The 20,251-nt window shown below is 46.1% G+C and overlaps 1 protein-coding gene across 1 annotated transcript in view; it reads right to left on the reverse strand.

Annotated features, from left to right (window-relative positions):
- Positions 1–20,251, reverse strand: part of LOC143956879 (uncharacterized) — a 78,427-nt gene that overhangs the window by 43,193 nt on the left and 14,983 nt on the right. The window contains exons 3-7 of the mRNA XM_077467043.1: positions 17,455–17,487; positions 15,246–15,356; positions 6,964–7,005; positions 3,226–3,267; positions 2,999–3,124 (exon numbers count right to left, since the gene is read on the reverse strand). Of these exons, the coding sequence (XP_077323169.1) occupies positions 2,999–3,124; positions 3,226–3,267; positions 6,964–7,005; positions 15,246–15,356; positions 17,455–17,487 (354 nt within the window). The remainder of the gene's footprint in view (positions 1–2,998; positions 3,125–3,225; positions 3,268–6,963; positions 7,006–15,245; positions 15,357–17,454; positions 17,488–20,251) is intronic.

Raw genomic sequence — 20,251 nt, forward strand, 5'->3', positions numbered from 1 at the left:
TGAGTGTGGAACTCCAGAGCTAGGGGATCCTGGAGAACCTCTACTGGTCTGAAGGCTAAAGTCAGAGATCTGGTACAGAGGAGACACAAGAACCAATGTCTTGTGGAGAGTGACTTCAGAGTGACTTCAGTGGGCTGTCTGCTTGGGAAGCTGAACCCCATCCAGGGCAGCAGAAGAAGCTGTAGCAGCCAAACCCTTTGAGCACTTCAACTCCCCCTTGTCAGTTCTGCAATAAAGCCTTTAACAAGATATTCCATGACGGGACTTGCTATCTGAACGTCACAGCCTGGTGACATGGTCTACTCAGTTTGGGATCCCACTTCCAATGCTCAGGGGCCTTTCCGAGTGAAGATATTGCGCCAGAGAAGAATCCAAAGATCCCCTTTTCTCCTGCATAGTCTCCTAGTTTACCAGATTCTGAGAGAAGTGGTCACTGCATGCTGTCTAGTGAGGGCCATCTCATATGACCCCCACAACAGGCTTGCATATATATCCTATTGACTTACCTTTTTCCCTTTCATACTGTATATATTTTGTTAGTTGACATTCTGTAGAATTCTCTCTGGCATTGGTGTACTCAGAAGTATTCTCTGTTACATTATATGGCAGACTATGTTGAGTAGGATCCTGGGTGCAGGGTCAGAGGTGTATCCTGTTAGTTGGCCAGTTCCTGTTGAGTTTGTCTTTAGTTGGCTGGACCATGTTTTATCCAATATGTTAAGCACTGGAGGGGATTCATTGCCTGAGCCTGTGAAGTCTGTACATGGGTTTGTTGGGTTGAAGCACATGTCCTAGGAGCTCAGCACTTTGGGGGGGGGAGAGGGGGTAAGAAGATGTTTTATCTCAGGAGACCCTCACCCAAGCTTTTCTTGAGTGTGGAACGCCAGAGATAGGGGATCCTGGAGAACCTCTACTGGTCTGAAGGCTGCAGTCAGAGATCTGGTGCAGAGAAGACACAAGAACCAATGTCTTGTGGAGAGTGACTTCAGAGTGACTTCAGTGGGCTGTCTGCTTGGGAAGCTGAACCACATCCAGGGCAGCAGAAGAAGCTGTAGCAGCCAAACCTTTTGAGCACTTCAACTGCCCCTTGTTAGTTCTGCAATAAAGCCTTTAACAAGATATTCCATGACAGGACTTGTTTTCCAGGCAGCTATCTGAACGTCACAGCCTGATGACATGGTCTACTCAGTTTGGGATCCCACTTCAAATGCTCAGGGCCCTTCCGAGTGAAGATATTGCGCTAGAGAAGAATCCAAAGATTCCCTTTTCTCCTGCATAGTCTCCTAGTTTACCAGATTCTGAGAGAAGTGGTCACTGCATGCTGTCTAGTGAGGGCCATCTCATATGACCCCCACAACAGGCTTGCATATATATCCTATTGACTTACCTTTTTCCCTTTCATACTGTATATATTTTGTTAGTTGACATTCTGTAGAATTCTCTCTAGCATTGGTGTATTCAGGAGTATTCTCTGTTACATTATATGGCAGACTGTCACGTACCTAGTGGACGAGCCCGGAATGCAGGGAGTGGCCCCTCGTATCCCCTGGCTAATGAACCCCTGGAGATGGTGACAGGAATTCAAAAGTTCAGAGGGCACAAGTGCCTGGCAGATGGAGACCGGTCCAGATAAGCAGCAGGGTACCGACAGCGAGTATGTAGGGCTGGTGGTACTTGGCTGGTGTAGGCAGGCACAAGTGGGTAGACTGGCAGGCAGATGGACGTCAGCAAGGATGGCAGTCACAGGAAATCCAACGGGTAGGCAGGAACAGCAGAGTCGGGTGCAGGCCGGGTCAGCAGGAAACAGTCAGCGTGGTACAAGAGGATGAGGCAGAGACGTGGTCAGACAGGCAGAAGTCGTAGGCAGGCAGCAACGGATCAAGGTCAAGAACTAGCCGGGTATCAGGAACCAAGGGAACGGGTACAGGTATAGAATAGCAGGATCACAGAACACGCTGTAGACTGGACAGCAAGAATGGGATGGAGCAAGGGCCTTAAGAAGTCCTTAGGGCGCCAAAACGGTTGCACGACGGGTCAGCGTGCCCCCGCGAGTGGACGTGCGCCCGTTCGTGACCCCGCGTGCACGCGTGCGCTCGTTCATGTCGACGCGGGTGCGTTTGTTCGCTTTAGCGCGCGTCAAGGGGAAACGACGGGTTCTCAACGCCAGGCTTCTGCGGGTAAGTCTCCCGTGTACGACCGGAATGCCAGGACGATCGTGACACAGACTATGTTGAGTAGGATCCTGGGTGCAGGGTCAGAGGTGTATCCTGTTAGTTGGCCAGTTCCTGTTGAGTTTGTCTTTAGTTGGCTGGACCATGTTTTATCCAATATGTTAAGCACTGGAGGGGATTCATTGCCTGAGCCTGTGAAGTCTGTACATGGGTTTGTTGGGTTGGAGCACATGCCCTAGGAGCTCAGCACTTTGGGGGGGGAGAGGGGGGTAAGAAGATGTTTTATCTCAGGAGACCCCCACCCAAACTTTTCTTGAGTGTGGAACGCCAGAGATAGGGGATCCTGGAGAACCTCTACTGGTCTGAAGGCTGAAGTCAGAGATCTGGTACAGAGAAGACACAAGAACCAATGTCTTGTGGAGAGTGACTTCAGAGTGACTTCAGTGGGCTGTCTGCTTGGGAACCCCATCTTGGGCAGCAGAAGAAGCTGTAGCAGCCAAATCTTTTTTGAGCACTTCAACTCCCCCTTGTTAGTTCTGCAATAAAGCCTTTAATAAGATATTCCATGACGGGACTTGCTATCTGAACGTCACAGCCTGGTGACATGGTCTGCTCAGTTGGGGATCCCGCTTCCAATGCTCAGGGGCCTTCCGAGTGAAGATATTGCGATAGAGAAGAATCCAAAGATCCCCTTTTCTCCTGCATAGTCTCCTAGTTTACCAGATGCTGAAAGAAGTGGTCACTGCACACTGTCTGGTGAGGGCCATCTCATATGACCCCCCCCCCCCCCACGAGAACAGGATTACGTATATATCCTATTGACTTACTTATATTCCTTTCCAATTCCAGTTCGGAATCAAGGCGTTCCAGTTTGAAAGAGACACGCGACTGTTTTGTAGAGAGGATTTCCTGTTGATAAATGAGATCATCCTGCCGTAAAGTAAGGTCAGCGACTGAAGGAGAAAAAAAAACAAAAAGCATAAAAAATGCAAATTTCAGACATCTGTGCCCAAACGAGTAGACTTCTTCTTGTTGATACACGGTTCTGACTTACCTATTTTTTCAATGTGTTCCAGTAGTGAAGAGAGGTTACTGACTGAAACAAAGAAAAACAAATTACGTATGCCATCTTAAAGCAAGCAGCAAGATTGGTCGGCCACATAGCATGCCCTGCACCTCCAAATACCATTTTATAGGTTCCATAGGTGTAAGAGGGGAGCAACCTCATACAAAAAAAAAAATTACTTTACGGGTATAGCGTTCTTTTAAAGTGGTTGTAACCCCCTTTAAAAAAATTACAAAAAACCTGCAAGACAAAGGCATAATGAGCTGGCATGAGCACATGTAAAGGCAGACTAGGGCAGTCCATTATTCAAGGCTAGGGACCATGAAGCAGTATGAGCACGGGTATAGGTAGATAGGACAGTCCATGGTTTACAGCTGGGAACCATGAAGCAGTATGAACACAGGTAAAGGTAAACTGGAACAGTCCACGGTTCATGGATGGGGACCATGAAGCAGTATGAGCACAGGTAAAGGCAGACTGGAACTGTCCTCGCTTCACGGCTGGGGACCATGAAGCAGTATGGGCACAGGTAAAGGCAGACTGGGATAGTCTACGGCTGGGGACCATGAAGCAGTATGAGCACAGGTAAAGGCAGACTGGAACAGTCCACGGTTCACGGCTGGGGACCATGAAGTAGTTTGAGGACAGGTGAAGGCAGACTGGTACAGTCCACGGTTCATGGCTGGGAACCAGTATGGGCACAGGTAAAGGCAGACTGGGACAGTCCACGGCTGGGGACCATGAAGCAGTATAAGCACAGGTAAAGGCAGACTTGAACAGTTCACGGTTCATGGCTGGGGACCATGAAGCAGTATGAGCACAGGTAAAGGCAGACTGGAACAGTCCACGATTCACGGCTGGGGACCATGAAGTAGTTTGAGCACAGGTGAAGGCAGACTGGTACAGTCCACGGTTCATAGCTGGGGACCATGAACTAGTATGAGCACAGATAAAGGCAGACTGGGACAGTCCATGGTTCATGGCTGGGGACCAGTATGGGCATGGATAAAGGCAGACTGGGACAGTCCACGGCTGGGGACCATGAAGCAGTATGAGCACAGGTAAAGGCAAACTGGAACAGTTCACGGTTCATATCTGGGGACCATAAAGCAGTATGAGCGCAGGTAAAGGCAGACTGGGACAGTCCACGGTTCATGGCTGGGGACCATGAAGTAGTATGAGCACAGGTAAAGGCAGACTGATACAATCCACCGTTAATGGCTGGGGACCATGAACGCACAGGTAAAGGCAGACTGGGACAGTCCACGATTCACGGCTGGGGACCATGAAGCAGTATGGGCACAGGTAAAGGCAGACTGGGACAGTCCACGGCTGGGGACCATAAAGCAGTATGAGCACGGGTAAAGGCAGACTGGAACAGTCAACAGTTCACGGCTGGGGACCATGAAGCAGTATCAGCACAAGTAAAGCCAGACAGCAACAGTCCATTGCTCACGCCTGGAGACCATGAAGCAGTTTGAGAACAGGTAAAGGCAGACTGGGACAGTCCACGGTTCATGGCTGAGGACTATGAGGTAGTATGAGCACAGGGGAAGGCATACTGATACAGTCCACAGTTCATGGCTAGGGACCATTAACTTGTAGGAGCACAGGTAAAGGCAGACTGGGACAGTCCATGATTCACGGCTTGGGACCATGAAGCAGTATAAGCACAGGTGAAGGCAGACTGGGACAATCCACAGTTCACAGCTGGGAACCATTAAGTAGTTTTAGCACAGAAAAGAGGCTCGGCTCACAAGATCCTGGTAATCAGTCCATTGGTGCAGCATTCAATCCAAAAGGCTCCAGGAGGTGAGTAGCCCTCCTCCTCCCAGCTCACAGATCCATCCCCACAGGGGAAAAAGACAATCTCCTCAAGGCTCCAGACTATTTAAAAGCAGCCCAGCCACCATCTGGACACACCTCCCCGGGGATTGGCTAGGTTCTGATCAATATGCAGGCTGGACATATCAATTCTCCCTCCCTAAGTTCCAGAAACTTCTTCTGGAGTGCCTGCCTCCACTCCTTAGGTGAAAGCTCACCACCTCTGGGGTATATGCCCCCACCCCTGAGGTATATGCCTGGCTCCACTCCTTAGGTGAAAGCTCACCACCTCTGGAGTATATGCCCCCACCCCTGAGGTATATGCCATCATCCACTCTTGAGATGAAAGCCCACCACCCCTGAGGTATATGCCTCCACTCTGCGGTACAAGAGCACTGCCCCTGTGGTACACCCACCCATGGAAGTACATGTCTACCCGCTGTACAGTAAAGGCTGTACCAAGGAGAATTTGTGGTCATGTGACTGCAAATAAGAATATTAAGAGAAAAATGATTTGGTGTTTTTCAACCAAATTTATTTTAGAAGCTGAAATATCAATGTTATCAGTGCCATTGGACTGTTTGTTGTGTTTAGCCTCCGAGGACTTTAACCTCTTCAGTTCTGGAAGGTTCCCCCCCCCCCCCCCCTTTGCTGACCAGGCCATTTTTTGCAATACGGCACTGCATCGCTTTAACTGACAATTGCGCGGCTGTGCGGTGCTGTACCAAAATAAAATTGATGTCCTTTTTTTTCCCCACAAATATAGCTTTCTTTTCGTGGTATTTGATAACCTCGGTTTTATTTTTTGTGTACGGTATAAACAAAAAATGACCAACAATTTTTTTTTTTTTTTAAAACATATGTTTTTCTTTCTGCTATGAAACATATCCAATAAAAAAAATTGTATTTCTTCATCAATTTGGGCCAATATGTATTCTGCTACAAAAATCCCAATAAGTGTATATTGATTGGTTTCCGCAAAAGTTATACATACTATGGGATATAGATATATATATTATATATATATATATACACACACACACACATATACTATATATATATATATATATATATATATATATATATATATATATATATATATACACACACACATATATATATATACATACATATATATATATATATATATATATTTATTTTTTTATACACACACACACACATATATATATATATATATATATATATATATATTTTAAATATTTACTAGTAATGGTGGCGATCAGCGACTTATAGCGGGACTGCGACATTGCAGCGGACAAATCAGACACTGATGCTTTTGACACTTTTTGGGGATAAGTGACACCAATACAGTGATCAGTGCTAAGAAATATGCACTGTCACTGTACTAATGACACTGGCTGGGAAGGGGCTAAACATCTAGTGCAGTGATGGCGAACCTTGGCACACCAGATGTTTCGGAACTACATTTCCCATGATGCACTGGCACTCTCCAGTGTAGTTGAGCATCATGGGAAACGTAGTTCCAAAATATCTGGGGTGCCAAGGTTCGCCATCACTGGCCCAGGCCGATCAAAGGGTTAAATGTGTTGCCTAAGTTGTGCTTGTGTAATCGGTGGGTGCCGGTGGACATCGAGTCCGCGGTACCCGCCGCTGGGCTCCCGCTGTGTGGGTCCGCCGCGGAGGTGGGCGTGAGCGCACCAGACCGGGCAGTGTCAGATCACGAACTAGGTATGCGATCCGGCACAGAGCGGCCGCCCTGCCGCAGTAAATGTACGGGGGGCGGTCCGCGAGTGGTCAATCATGGCGGTCCTTTAAAACCACAAATTGTCACAGCAGAATTTAGTTTCTGACAACTCTTTATGACTTCATCTGGCGAGAGATCATTTGTAGGAGAGGATGGAGAATGGATTCTCTGCCTACCGTCATTCATCAGCAGGGTCTGCTCCTCGGTGAGATTACCATCTGAGGAGGAAACAAAAAACATGTCAGAGGATGTCGTCCCCCCCTGTATATAATCCATAGTATATGTATACAGAAAGCCTAAATATACAGAGCTAAACATACTTTATCTGCAGTCTAGACTAGCCATAGACGTGTGATGGTACAGTGCCTTGAAAAAGTATTCATACCCCTTGAAATGTTCCACATTTTGTCATGTCACAGCCAAAAACGTAAATGTATTTTATTGGGGTTTTATGTGATAAACCAACACAAAGGGGCACATAATTGTGAAGTGGACGGAAAATGATAAATGGTTTTCATAATTTTTTACAAATAAATATGTGAAAAGTGTGGGGGGGGGGTATTTGTATTCAGCCCCCTTTACTCTGATACCCCAAACTAAAATCTAGTGGAACCAATTGCCCTTCAGAAGTCACCTAATTAGTAAATAGAGTCCACCTGTGTGCGATTTAATCTCAGTATAAATACAGCTGTCCTGTGAAGCCCTCAGAGGTTTCTTAGAGAACCTTAGTGAACAAACAGCATCATGAAGGCCAAGGAACACACCAGACAGGTCAGGGATAAAGTTGTGGAGAAGTATAAAGCAGGATTAGGTTATAATAAAATCTCCCAAGCTTTGAACATCTCACGGAGCTCTGTTCAATCCATCATCTGAATATGGAAAGAGTATGGGCACAACTGCAAACCTACCAAGACATGGCCGTCCACCTAAACTGACCGGGCCGGGCAAGGAGAGCATTCATCAGAGAAGCAGCCAAGAGGTCCATGGTAACTCTGGAGGAGCTGCAGAGATGCACAGCTCAGGGGGGAGAATCTGTCCACAGGACAACTATTAGTCGTCTCTCCACAAATCTGCCCTTTATGGAAGAGTGACAAGAAGAAAGACATTGGAGAAAGAAAGTCATAAGAAGTCCTGTTTGCAGTTTGTGAGAAGCCATGTGGGGGAGGGGGCAGCAAACATGTGGAAGAAGGTGATCTGCTCAGATGAGACCAAAATTCAACTTTTTGGCCTAAAAGCAAAATGCTATGTGTTGGGGAAACTAACACTGCACATCACCCCGAACACACCATCCCCACTGTGAAACATGGTGGTGGCAGCATCATGTGGTGGGGATGGTTTTCTTCAGCAGGGACAGGGAAGCTGGTCAGAGTTGATGGGAAGATGGATGGCGCCAAATACAGGACAATCTTAGAAGAAAACGTGTTATGCCGCATACACACGACCGGACTTTTCGACGGACTGAATTCCGTCGGACATTTCGATTGACTTTCAAACGGACTTTCGATGGACTTCCATCAAATCAGACTTGTGAATGAATCAACGAATGAATGAATGACTTGTATAGCACTGCAACTGTGAACTGAATCGCCTCAAGTCTACACACAATCACACCAAAGTTCGACGGATTCGACCATGACGACTTACGACCGGACTAGAATAAGGAAGTTCATAGCCAGTAGCCAATAGCTGCCCTAGCGTCGGTTTTTCATCCATCGGACTACCATACACATGAACGGATTTTTCGTCCGGACTCGAGTCCGTCGGAAAGATTTGAAACATCTTCTAAATCTAAAGTCCGTCTGATTTTTCAACAGCAAAGGTCCGATGGAGCCCACACACGGTCTAATTGTCCGACAGATTCGTTCCATTGGACCTTTGCGGTCAAAAAGTCTGCCTCTGTGTACACAGCATTAGAGTTTGCAAAAGACTTGCGACCGGGGCGGAGGTTCACCTTCCAGCAGCACAACGACCCGAAACATCCAGCCAGAGCTACAATGGAATGGTTTAGATCAAAGCATATTCATGTGTTAGAATGTCCCAGTCACAGTCCAGACCTAAATACCATTGAGAATCTGTGGTAAGACTTGAAAATTGCTGTTCACAGACACTCTCCATCCAATCTGACAGAGCTTTGCAAAGAAGAGTAGGCAAAAATTCCCCTCTCTAGATGTGCAAAGCTGGTAGAGACACCCCCAAAAAGACTAGTAGCTGTAATTGCAGAGAAAGGGGGTTCTACAAAGTATTGACTCCGGGGGGCGCCCTACAAATGTACCCCCAACACTTTTCACATATTTATTTGTATCATTTATCATTTTCCTTCCACTTCCCAATTATGTGCCACTTTGTGTTGGTCAATCACATAAAATCCCAATAAAATAGCTTTATGTTTTTGGTTGTAACATGACAAAATGTGGAACCTCTCAAGGGGTATGAATACTTTTTCAAGGCACTGTAGGTACCTCCTGAGTCCATTCTCTGCTAAATTGGGTGACAATTGGTGATCAGCCGAACAGCCCTGGGTTTGGTTAAAGTGCGGTTCAGTGAACTGCAAAGAGGTTTGGAGGATGAACCCAGAGGCGGCCCGTCCATAAGGGGCGCAGGGGGCGCCGCCTCCCTATTCATTAGATGGGCAATTCGTTCCGTTCCAAATTAGTTTTTTGTCAAAATTCTGCAAATTCATTCATTTCGGAGATATCTGAATTAACGAAAGACCACTTGACAAATTTTTTTTCAAAAACAAAATGTTTTAAAGATCAAATATTCAATATTCGAAAATCCAATAGAACGAAAATCTGAAATTCGAAAATCCAAAAATTCGAAAAGAACGAAAATCCGAAATAATAACTATTAAATTATAGGTTTCGGAATTTCCTTTCAAATTTGGCTGTTAGTGAACATAACAAATACGACTTCATCCGAAGTTATGAATTATCCAAAATAACGAATGCCACATCTAAGTGAATGGAACTAATTAATATGAATAAATAATAATAACATTATTATTGGTTTGTTATTAATAATAATATTATTTATTATTATTTATTTTTTCCATTCCATTTGTTTAGAGGCAGCATTCGTTATTTCGGATAATTCGTTACTTCGGATAGATTCGTATCCGTTACGTTCACGAACAGCCAAATTTGAAAGGAAATTCAAATACCTATAATTTAATAGTTAGTTATTATTAGTTAGTTATTATTTCTGGTTTTCTAATTTTATGATTTTCGTTCTTATTTTTTGATTGTCGTTCTTTCAAAATATTTCAGATTTTTGTTCTTATTTTCGGATGTTCGAAGTTCGGATGATTAAAAATTATCGAAATAATAAATATCGCATCTAAACAAATGGAACTTAACTAATTAACGGAGTATTTCTCCGAGTGTATCCGAGTATTTTCGAATGGATCAGAAGCATTCCGAGTCTCACCGGCGCCCCTCCGCACCTCTGGCCAAATGCGGTACTGCACACCCCATTAGCTTGAATTCTGCTTGTTTTGCAAGACAACACTCTCAAACTTTTTTAAAAGTTTCTTTCAAAACGCGTTACTCGTTAACCAAGGTTCCACTGTACTACTTAAAGCGGGAGTCCGCCGGGAGTCCGCCGGGAGTTCCGCCGTTTTTTTTTTTTTTTAAAAGCCAGCAGCTACAAATACTGCAGCTGCTGACTTTTAAAATAAGGACACTTACCCGCCCAGCGCGCCCGCGATGTCGGCACCCGAAGCCGATCTCTCGATCGTCTCTCGGGTGCTGCCGCCGCCGTCTTGGGTATGGGAATCAGGAAATGGAGCCTTTCGGCTTCATTTCCTGGTTCCCTACTGCGCATGCGCGAGTCGCGCTGTGCAATAAGGACGGTCCCCGCTGCCTCTGGGATCTGTGTGTTTCCCAGCAGGCAGCGGGGGACTTTAGGAAAGGGGCGTAATCTACGCCCCTTTCCGCAGAGAGCTATCCCGGAAGTGGGTGCAGATACCTGTACTGTACAGGTACCTGCACCCCCCTCCCCCCTGAAAGGTGCCAATTGTGGCGCCAGAGGGGGGGAGGATTCCAATGAGCAGAAGGTCCACTTTAGGGTGGACCTCCGCTTTAATTTCTTTGGTAAAAATAACCCTAATCAGTATATATTATTTGGTCTAGGTTCACATTGATGCGATTTGGAATGCGATCGCCAGCAACGGCACCGCCTATATCGGTGCGACGGCACATTTGCAGCACAGTGGTATAATGGTTAGCACTTTCACCTAGCAGCAATAGGGTCGTTGGTTAGAATCCCGACCACGACACCTTCTGCCTGGAGTTTGCATGTTCTCCCTGTGCCTGCGTGGGTTTCCTCTGGGTATTCCGGTTTCCTCCCACACTCCAAAGACATGCTGGTAGGTTAATTAGACCTTGTCTAAAAAATTGCCCTTAATATGTGTATGTGTATGTCGATGTTGTATGTTTTTGTAAGCATGTCGGGACCTTACGGGGTAAAGGAACGTGCAAAGCCACAGATGGACTCTGGTGGCAAGAAAGCGCCCTGAGGCGATTCAGTTCGCATAGGTAGCGCTATACAAGTCCCTCACTCACCTCACCGATTCCCAAAAGTAGCTTCTGTACTACTTTTGCCAACTTCTGGGTGCGATTTGTGTAGACATCAGTGCAGCAACCCGCACAGATATCTTTGCAATCGCCCCCCGAAGTCGGACTGACATGCGGGTATGAAATCATGTGAGTTCAGCTCAATCCCGCCGTCAGTGTGAACCAAGGCTGAGAATTATAGAGTCTACAAGCTATGGTGCCAATCATTGAAAATTGATCTCACCTGATGTATTGACGGCCTCATCTCACATCTTGAGGCCCGGCCTAAAGCCTCGTACACACGATCGGATTGTTGGCCCACAAAACCATGGACTTTTGTCTGAAGGGCGTAGGCCCAAACTTGTCTTGCATACACACAATTGTCGGCCAACAAATACGAATGTAGTGATGTACTACGTTGTTTTTCAGCTCTTTATCGCCACCCTTTGGGCTCCTTCTGATAATTTTGTGTTAGTAGAAGTTTGGTGAGTGTTGATTTGCTCTTTTCATTTCTCGCTTCTCATTTCGCATTTTTTTCAGTTTGTGTCTGGTTGCTTTATTAATGGTGACCAATTCTGTCATATGCCTTTGCTGCGGGAGCTCCGGGAGAATAATCCGGATGATTTTCAGAAATATCTTCCGGATGACGGACCCCTGCTTTCACCAACTCTTTGCATTGGTGACCCCTTATATTAAGAAGCAGGACACGTGCATGAGGCTTTTATTTTATTTTTTGGTTGAATAATAATGATTTGATTTGGTATATTTTCTATATTTTTGGATGCATAGAATGCACTTTTTGGTTAAGTTCTACTGGCAGGTAGCATGTCTGATTTTATTTGTTTTCTTTTTTTAATGTACAATAAAAAAATTGTGGAGAATAATACTTGGCTGTGTGTTTTACTTCAAATGACAGTTGGGGAGTCGGCAGTTGCATTTAAAAAAAAAAATACAATGTAAAATTGACAAGGGACACCAACATAGCTGTATCTTTGTTCTTATAAACGCCGGGGTAATGGTGATGTGGTAACTTGCACCAAAAAAACATAATATTATTCTTGATATCACTAGAAAAAAAAATCCTTTGAAAATTAGTTTGGAATAATAACTCCATCAGTATCACCAGCAAAGCAGCTTCATTATTATCCCATTATAGAAGAAGAGAATTGTGCGCTGCATTTCCACATTTCATAATTTGCTGCGTCACGAATGTTAATTCTCCATTACGAAACGCTACTTTACCAGAGCGACCGCTTCCGGCTCCTCCTTGCTTCCGAGCATGCGTGTTTGTACGTTGGACTTTTGTCCGACGGACTTGTGTACTCACGCTCGGAAAATCCGACAACAGACATTTGTCCGCGGAAAATTTATAAACCTGCCAATCCGTCATTTTCGTCTGCGGAAAATCTGACAACAATTGTCCGATGGAGCGTGCAAACAGTCGGATTGTCCGCCAACAGCCTGACATCACACGATTCCCGTCGGAAAATCCAATCGCGTGTACGAGGCTTAAGCCCTCGTTCACATTGGGCCGATTTGACATGTCAAAGCGCATGCCAAATCGAAAGCCTATTACCGGCAACAGCAATCCGAATCGGTGCAACGCCGATTTAGCTGCGCCGTACCAATTCCCAAAAGTAGCTTGAAGGAGAAGGGATCTCACCGCTCCAGGAGCACACATGCAGGCTGTAAACTGTCTCTTCGGCTGGGAAGCCACAGGTGCTGGCTATTCCCACTAGCAACAGACGAAAAACAAGCTCTGGACTGCAGCACTCTTCAGGAGACCACTTTCTTTTATTGGAAAATCACATCACAGCTCAACAAACACAGTGAACAAGGAAAAAATTGCTGACGTTTCGCAGTAGCTGTACAGCTACTGCGAAACGTCAGCAATTTTTTCCTTGTTCACTGTGTTTGTTGAGTTGTGATGTGATTTTCCAATAAAAGAAAGTGGTCTTCTGAAGAGTGCTGCAGTCCAGAGCTTGTTTTTCATCTGTGGTAATAGCCAGCACCTGTGGCTTCCCAGCCAAAGAGACAGTTTACAGCCTGCATGTGTGCTCCTGGAGCGGTGAGATCTCTTCTCCTTCAAACTACTTTTGGGAATCGGTGCGGCGCAGCTAAATCGGCGTTGCACCGATTCGGATTGCTGTTGCCGGCAATAGGCTTCGATTTGGCATGCGTTTTGGCGATTTCAATAGACATCTGTGTATGAACCCGCACAGATGTCTTTCAAATCAGATTGTCATTTGCCACTTCGCCTGCCACCGGATGCGGATTTTCATTTTCCACTTCGCCTGCCACCGGATGAGGCTTCCCCACTGTTGCCTGCCACCAAAAAAATACCAGATGCAGCTTGTTATTTTTGTAAATGCAAAGGCAATTTGGTGGCAGGCAACAGTGACAGCAGATCTAGCAGTCTCTCCCCAGCTTTTCAGCACATGGCTCCCAGAGTGAGGGGGGGGGGGGGCAGTGACAGATGATGTTATTGCTCTGCTCGCTCACCGGCCAGCCCGCTCCTGCACGCGACCACCGGCTGGCCCGCTCACCCGTCAGCCTGCTCGCCTCGTGGGCCCAGCTGCAGAGAGGCCATGGTCCAGTGATGGGCTGTGGCCTGGTGGTGGTGGACCCCCCAGTATACATCATACAGATTTGCCACTTCACAGGCAGGGGCGGGCGGGCATCCCCCCCCCCCCGACATGCCACTTAAAATAATTTTGCAATTTTAATGATTTATGTATTCAAAAAATTGCATTTTAATGGGAGGCAGAATAATCACCCAAATTTCAGTTCTCTGAACCCATTTGGCTCCAAACCCAGGTACATTCGGCTCATCGCTACTGAACATTACATGTGGGCCTAGGGCTGTGTGCATGCAAATACAATCTGCTTGGGAACACCCACTTCTCCAGACTTTTGAGGAATTTTGATATTTACATAACTCCTCCCAAGAGCCGCCCACTTCTTGCATGAGGACTGAGGGCCCTTGAGAGGAGTACTGAGGCCGGGTGCTGGGATGTGTTCAGGAAGGTATGTACAGCACCTTGTCCGCCATTCCCACCAGCCAGCAAAGAAAACCAAGATGTAGAAAAGATGTAGCTGGATAGCCGCACTCCGAATTATTCAACTTTATTTCAAAAATATAATTAAAATCATAGCATCTAGGCTGGTAAACAGACTAACTGCACAGCCGCTGACATGTTTCACACTGAACATGGTGCTTAGTAATTTTTTAAATAAAGTTGAATAATTCGGAGTGCGGCTATCAGTTCTCTGAACCCATTTGGCTCCAAACCCAGGTACATTCGGCTCATCGCTACTGAACATTACATGTGGGCCTAGGGCTGTGTGCATGCAAATACAATCTGCTTGGGAACACCCACTTCTCCAGACTGGCATTCACCCATCCGGGAATTTTGATATTTACATTACTCCTCCCAAGAGCCGCCCACTTCTTGCATGAGGACTGAGGGCCCTTGAGAGGAGTACTGAGGCCGGGTGCTGGGATGTATTCAGGAAGGTATGTACAGCACATTGTCCGCCCCTCCCACCAGCCGGCAAAGAAAACCAAGATGTAGAAAAGATGTAGCTGGATAGCCGCACTCCGAATTATTCAACTTTATTTCAAAAATATAATTAAAATCATAGCATCTAGACTGGTAAACAGACTAACTGCACAGCCGCTGACATGTTTCACACCGAACACGGTGCTTAGTAATTTTTTAAATAAAGTTGAATAATTCGGAGTGCGGCTATCCAGCTACATCTTTTCTACTTCAGTTCCTGTTGCAAACAGAGGCAGCACCCTGTGGGATTGTGGAGACAGCTGTTTTGGGAGAAGTCATTACCTTAGAGCGGTAATTCTTTGTAAAGAAAACCAAGATGGTAGAGGTAATAGCGATACTCACATTGAATAAACTGGAGAATTGTGAAGAAGACCAAAATAAGGAACATGAACATTATAATAATCACAAGGATGAGGACGACCCAATATTGTGTGTTCTTCGGGGCCGGAGTCCCTGGAATAATTATAGACAGAGGGGGTTATGGATAAGGCAGAATATTTCAGCAGAAGTGATAATTCAACATGGTAATGAGATACATACATGAAGACGTGGGAGTAAGCCCTTGTACACACGGTCGGAGATTCCGACGGAATGTGTCCGATCGGACCGTTTTGTCGGATATTCCGACTGTGTGTGGTCTCCATCGGACTGTTTCCGTCGGAGTATCCAACGGACCAAGTTTTCCACCTTATTGGTAACATTTTCAGACAAAATGCTCCGATCGGACATACTCCGATCATGTGTAGAGAATTCCGATCAAAGTGCCACGCATGCTCAGATCAAATTCCTACACCAAAGCTATTGACTACTAGCCTGAACGCAGTCCCGTCATAACGAACGGACATCATCACGATCGGATTTTCCGTCAACTTTGTCCGACCGTGTGTATGCAACATCAGTTTCGGACAAAATCCGTCTGAAAAAATGGTGGGGGGAGTTACAAGCACCGATCTTATTTCTGATTCAAAGGGTGTCCATAATTTTTCCTAGTAGTGGCTGCTGATCTGCTGGATGGCCACATGTTGCATATCGTGTCATGCTCAAAAATCACTATACAGCCCTAGCTTACCATTATACTACCCTAACCTACCCCTATTATACCCTAGCCCACCCCTATACTACCTTAGCCTGTCTATATACTACCCTAGCCTGTCCATATATTACCCTAGCCTGTCTATATACTACCCTAGCCTGTCCATATATTACCCTAGCCTGTCCATATATTACCCTAGCCTGTCCATATATTACCCTAGCCTGTTTATATACTACCATAACCTGTCTATATACTACCCTAGCCTGTCTATATACTACCCTAGCCTGTCTATATACTACCTTACCTGTCCATATATTACCCTAGCCTGTCCATATATTACCCTAGCCTGTCCATATATTACCCTAGCCTGTCCATATATTACCCTAGCCTGTCCATATATTACCCTAGCCTGTCTATATACTACCATAACCTGTCTATATACTACCTTAGCCTGTCTATATACTACCCTAGCCTGTCTATATACTACCCTAGCCTGTCCATGTATTACCCTAGCCTGTCCATATACTACCATAACCTGTCTATATACTACCATAGCGTGTCTATATACTACCATAGCCTGTCCATATACTACCATAGCCTGTCCATATACTACCCTAGCCTGTCCATATATTACCCTAGCCTGTCTATATACTACCCTAGCCTTCCCCTATACTAGCCTAGCCTGCCTTTATACTACCCTAGCCTGTCTATATACTACCCTAGCCTGTCTATATACTACCCTAGCCTGTCTATATACTACCCTAGCCCGTCCATATATTACCCTAGCCTGTCTATATACTACCCTAGCCTTCCCCTATACTAGCCTAGCCTGTCTATATACTACCCTAGCCTGTCTATATACTACCCTAGCCTGTCTTTATACTGCCCTAGCCTATCTATATACTACCCTAGCCTGTCTATATACTACCCTAGCCTGCCCCTATACTATCCTAGCCTGTCTATACGCTACCCTAGCCTGTCTATACGTTACCCTAGCCTGTCTCTCTACTACCTTAGCCTGTCCATATACTGTGCTGGCCTGTCTATATTCTACCCTATGCTGCTGGCCATACCCTCTGCGCAATATTTTAGGCACTTACACCCAGGTTTGTGGGACTCTAAATGCCGGAATTCAGTCCCAAAGCACTGGCCAGTGGTAGAGGTATTGTCAGAGACTATCAGACTCCAAACTTTGAATCACTCCTTAGTCAGGACCACTCCCCCCCCCTCAGTATAGGGATTAGGGGTAACGTCATTGGCCCCCTTGTTCTTTTCACACAGTATTTTTGTAACTGTTTTTGTTTACTGATTAAAGTGTTATTTCGCTGCTTTCCATTCCTTTGGATGTTGAGTTATTGTGTGATGTTACAATAAATGTTCCCCCTTCTATCCTGGTGTGTCGGAACATGTGGTGCTGCCCAGAGAGTCATTGGGACTTGGAAAAGGGGACCGGAGAAACAGCGACTCCTTTGGGGGCTAGAGATGAGAGAGGAAGATGCTTATCATATGAAAACTCACCATTGTCATGTGTTTCCTTCTTCATCATTTCATCTGAGGATAAAAAGAGACCTTAATATAGATTTCCAAAACATTTCGATTTCCAGAAAGTGTTTTCAAGCAATGCATTGCAGATATAACGGTTCTCTCTGAGTGCCAGTCTGAACCCTCCACTCAATATCTCTCGGCACCATAGATCCCGCCTCGACAGTTTGCTTGGAACGGCCTTTGATTTTGATTCAGGTTTATTAAAGTCGGAATTCGTTACCATCTACATTGTCCCATCTTAATGTAGTGTCATCTATAAAATATTTGGGTATAACTATATCTGCTCTCCCTCAGGCGTATATATTTCGGATAATATAGCTCCACTACTTTCTAGATTCCAAAGTCAAAGCAAAATCTGGTGGTCTACCCCTCTTTATAGCAGGTCGTAGAAACTTATTAAAGGTGATTTGGATGCCTCAGTTACTGTACTTTTTTGCAGAACTCTTCGGTTTTCGATACCCCTCCGGATATTTGCAAAGATTAATAGTATATTTAGATATCTAATTTGGCAAAAGAGAGCCCCTCATATAAAATTGGAAGCACTGGAGTACCCCGAGATTGCTGGGGACTAGCGGCACCAAACCCAAGGATATACTTTTTAGCGGCCCAACTACAGCATCTTGCGAGATGGGACCCTGCAACATCATCCCGGGCTGCCTTTTTCTTATTTTCCCAGGCGTTTGGGGGTCGGTTACCACTGTACGTACTGGAGGGGACAATGGGGGGGGGGGGGGTGGACCTCATTTGCCACTATGCCTACCTTAGTGTTAATGTACAAAATACCAAATGCAGCTAAAAAATAGTTGGAAATCTCATATCCTACCAGATATACCTCTATCTGGGGTAATGACAGGCTGCGGGAGCTATATAATCTTTAGGCTTTAGGTTTAGGTTCCTTCAGTTGCCAACCAAGGGACACCGACCATGGAAAGCCCCAAGGACACGCCAGCTGCCGTGTTGCCGTGACTACCGGTTTCGCACACTTGCGTGCTTTGTCAAGCCTTGAAAAAGCACGCAAGTCTGCAAAACCGGTAGTCACAGCAACCGACTCTCTGACTGAGAAAAATATCACTTGACAATGGTCAAAAGGGCAGGAGGCCATGCGGTACACTGGAAACAGTACAGGCACAAAGTTATTACAAAACGGAGTAAAAAGGGTTTTATTACAGATTCATTGTGTTTCAGAGGTCAGAGCACAGCCCCTTTATTAGGGCTTGAGAAAAAAGATTGGTGTATACTGGACTGAGAAAGGTATATGCTGTTTTTGATCCTATTGCTGCTGACAGATGTTGTCCAGCCAGTCAAGGGCATTGCTAGGTCTACAAAAGATCTGGGGCTAGATCCCAAAGCGGTGTAGCACCCTGGTCCTAAATAGGGCTGCTAATAAATCTAGCTGTGCTAGGTGGTAACTAGCCTGGCTAATTGGTAGGCTGATCCACTGATTTCTGTCCTAAGTCTGAGTTTTAGTGTAGTCTATCTCTTCTGTCAATAGGTGGCACTGTTGCTTTTGGCATTAAAATGATGGATTACAATACATTCAGGTGATGGGTAAATAGGCTGTCTCAGCCAACCAGCAGGGGTTTCTTTAACCACTGTGTATGCTGGGATAGGTTATTTATTTGGGAGGAGTCAGGTGATCGGGGTTCTTCCTGCCCAGGGCTGTGGCCTGGGTGGGTGTGTGTTGAGAAGCTCCTGGTTGCTAGGCTCGAAGTCTGAGGCTGATCCAGGAGGTATGCTGGCTGCTAGGTCCACTTAAGGCATATCCAGCTGTACAGGGTTCCACAAAGGCCCCAGGCTAGGCCCTGGGACACTCCCTCCTCAGTTCCCATCAAATGCAGCCGGACCAGTGCCCATCAATGTATCCTGATCAGTGCCCATCAATACAGCTGGATCTGTGTCCATCAATGCAGCCTTACCAGTGCCCATCAAATGCAGCCTGATCAGTGCCCATCAAATGCAGTCAGATCAGTGCCCATCATTGCAGCCTTACCAGTGCCCATACAATGCAGCCTTACAGTGCCCAGCAATGCAGCCTCATCAGTGCCCAGCAATACAGCCTCATCAGTGGCCATCAAATGCAGCCTTACCAGTGCCCATAAATGCAGCCTTACCAGTGCCCATAAATGCAGCCTTACCAGCGCCCAGCAAATGCATCCTTAGCAGTGCCCAGCAAATGCATCCTTACCAGTGCCCAGCAATGCAGCCTCACCAGTGCCCAGCAATGCAGCCTTGCCAGTGCTTATCAAATGCAGCCTAACCAGTGCCCATCAAATGCAGACTTACCAGTGCCCAGCAATACAGCCTCAGCAGTGCCCAGAAATGCAGCCTTACCAGTGCCCAGCAATGCAGCCTGATCAGTGCTCAGCAATGCAGCCTCACCAGTGCCCAGGAATGCAGCCTTACCAGTGCCCAGCAATGCAGCCTTACCAGTGCCCAGAAAATGCATCCTTACCAGTGCCCAGCAAATACATCTTTACAAGTGCCTAGCAATATCATCCTTACCAGTGCCCAGCAATGGATCCTGGATTTGAATATCCTGGTGCGCCCATCCTCCCCCCCTTGGTCCTCCTCCTCCTCCCCCAGCAGCCACTGTTACAAGGCCTCGCCTCCTATAATACATGTCACACCATAGGATCAGTGTTCCACCTATCACTTGGGTCTAGGAGGTAGGACTGTTACAGTGTTACAGTGGCCTCTGGAAAGGAGGAGGACCGAGTGAGGGGAGGATGGGCATACCGGGATAACACCCCCCCAATGTGTGATACTGGGG

The sequence above is a fragment of the Lithobates pipiens genome, unplaced genomic scaffold (genome assembly GCF_037356315.1).
Source record: "Lithobates pipiens isolate NorthernLeopardFrog02 unplaced genomic scaffold, aLitPip1_a1.2 Scaffold_44, whole genome shotgun sequence".
NCBI classification, from domain to species: domain Eukaryota; kingdom Metazoa; phylum Chordata; class Amphibia; order Anura; family Ranidae; genus Lithobates; species Lithobates pipiens.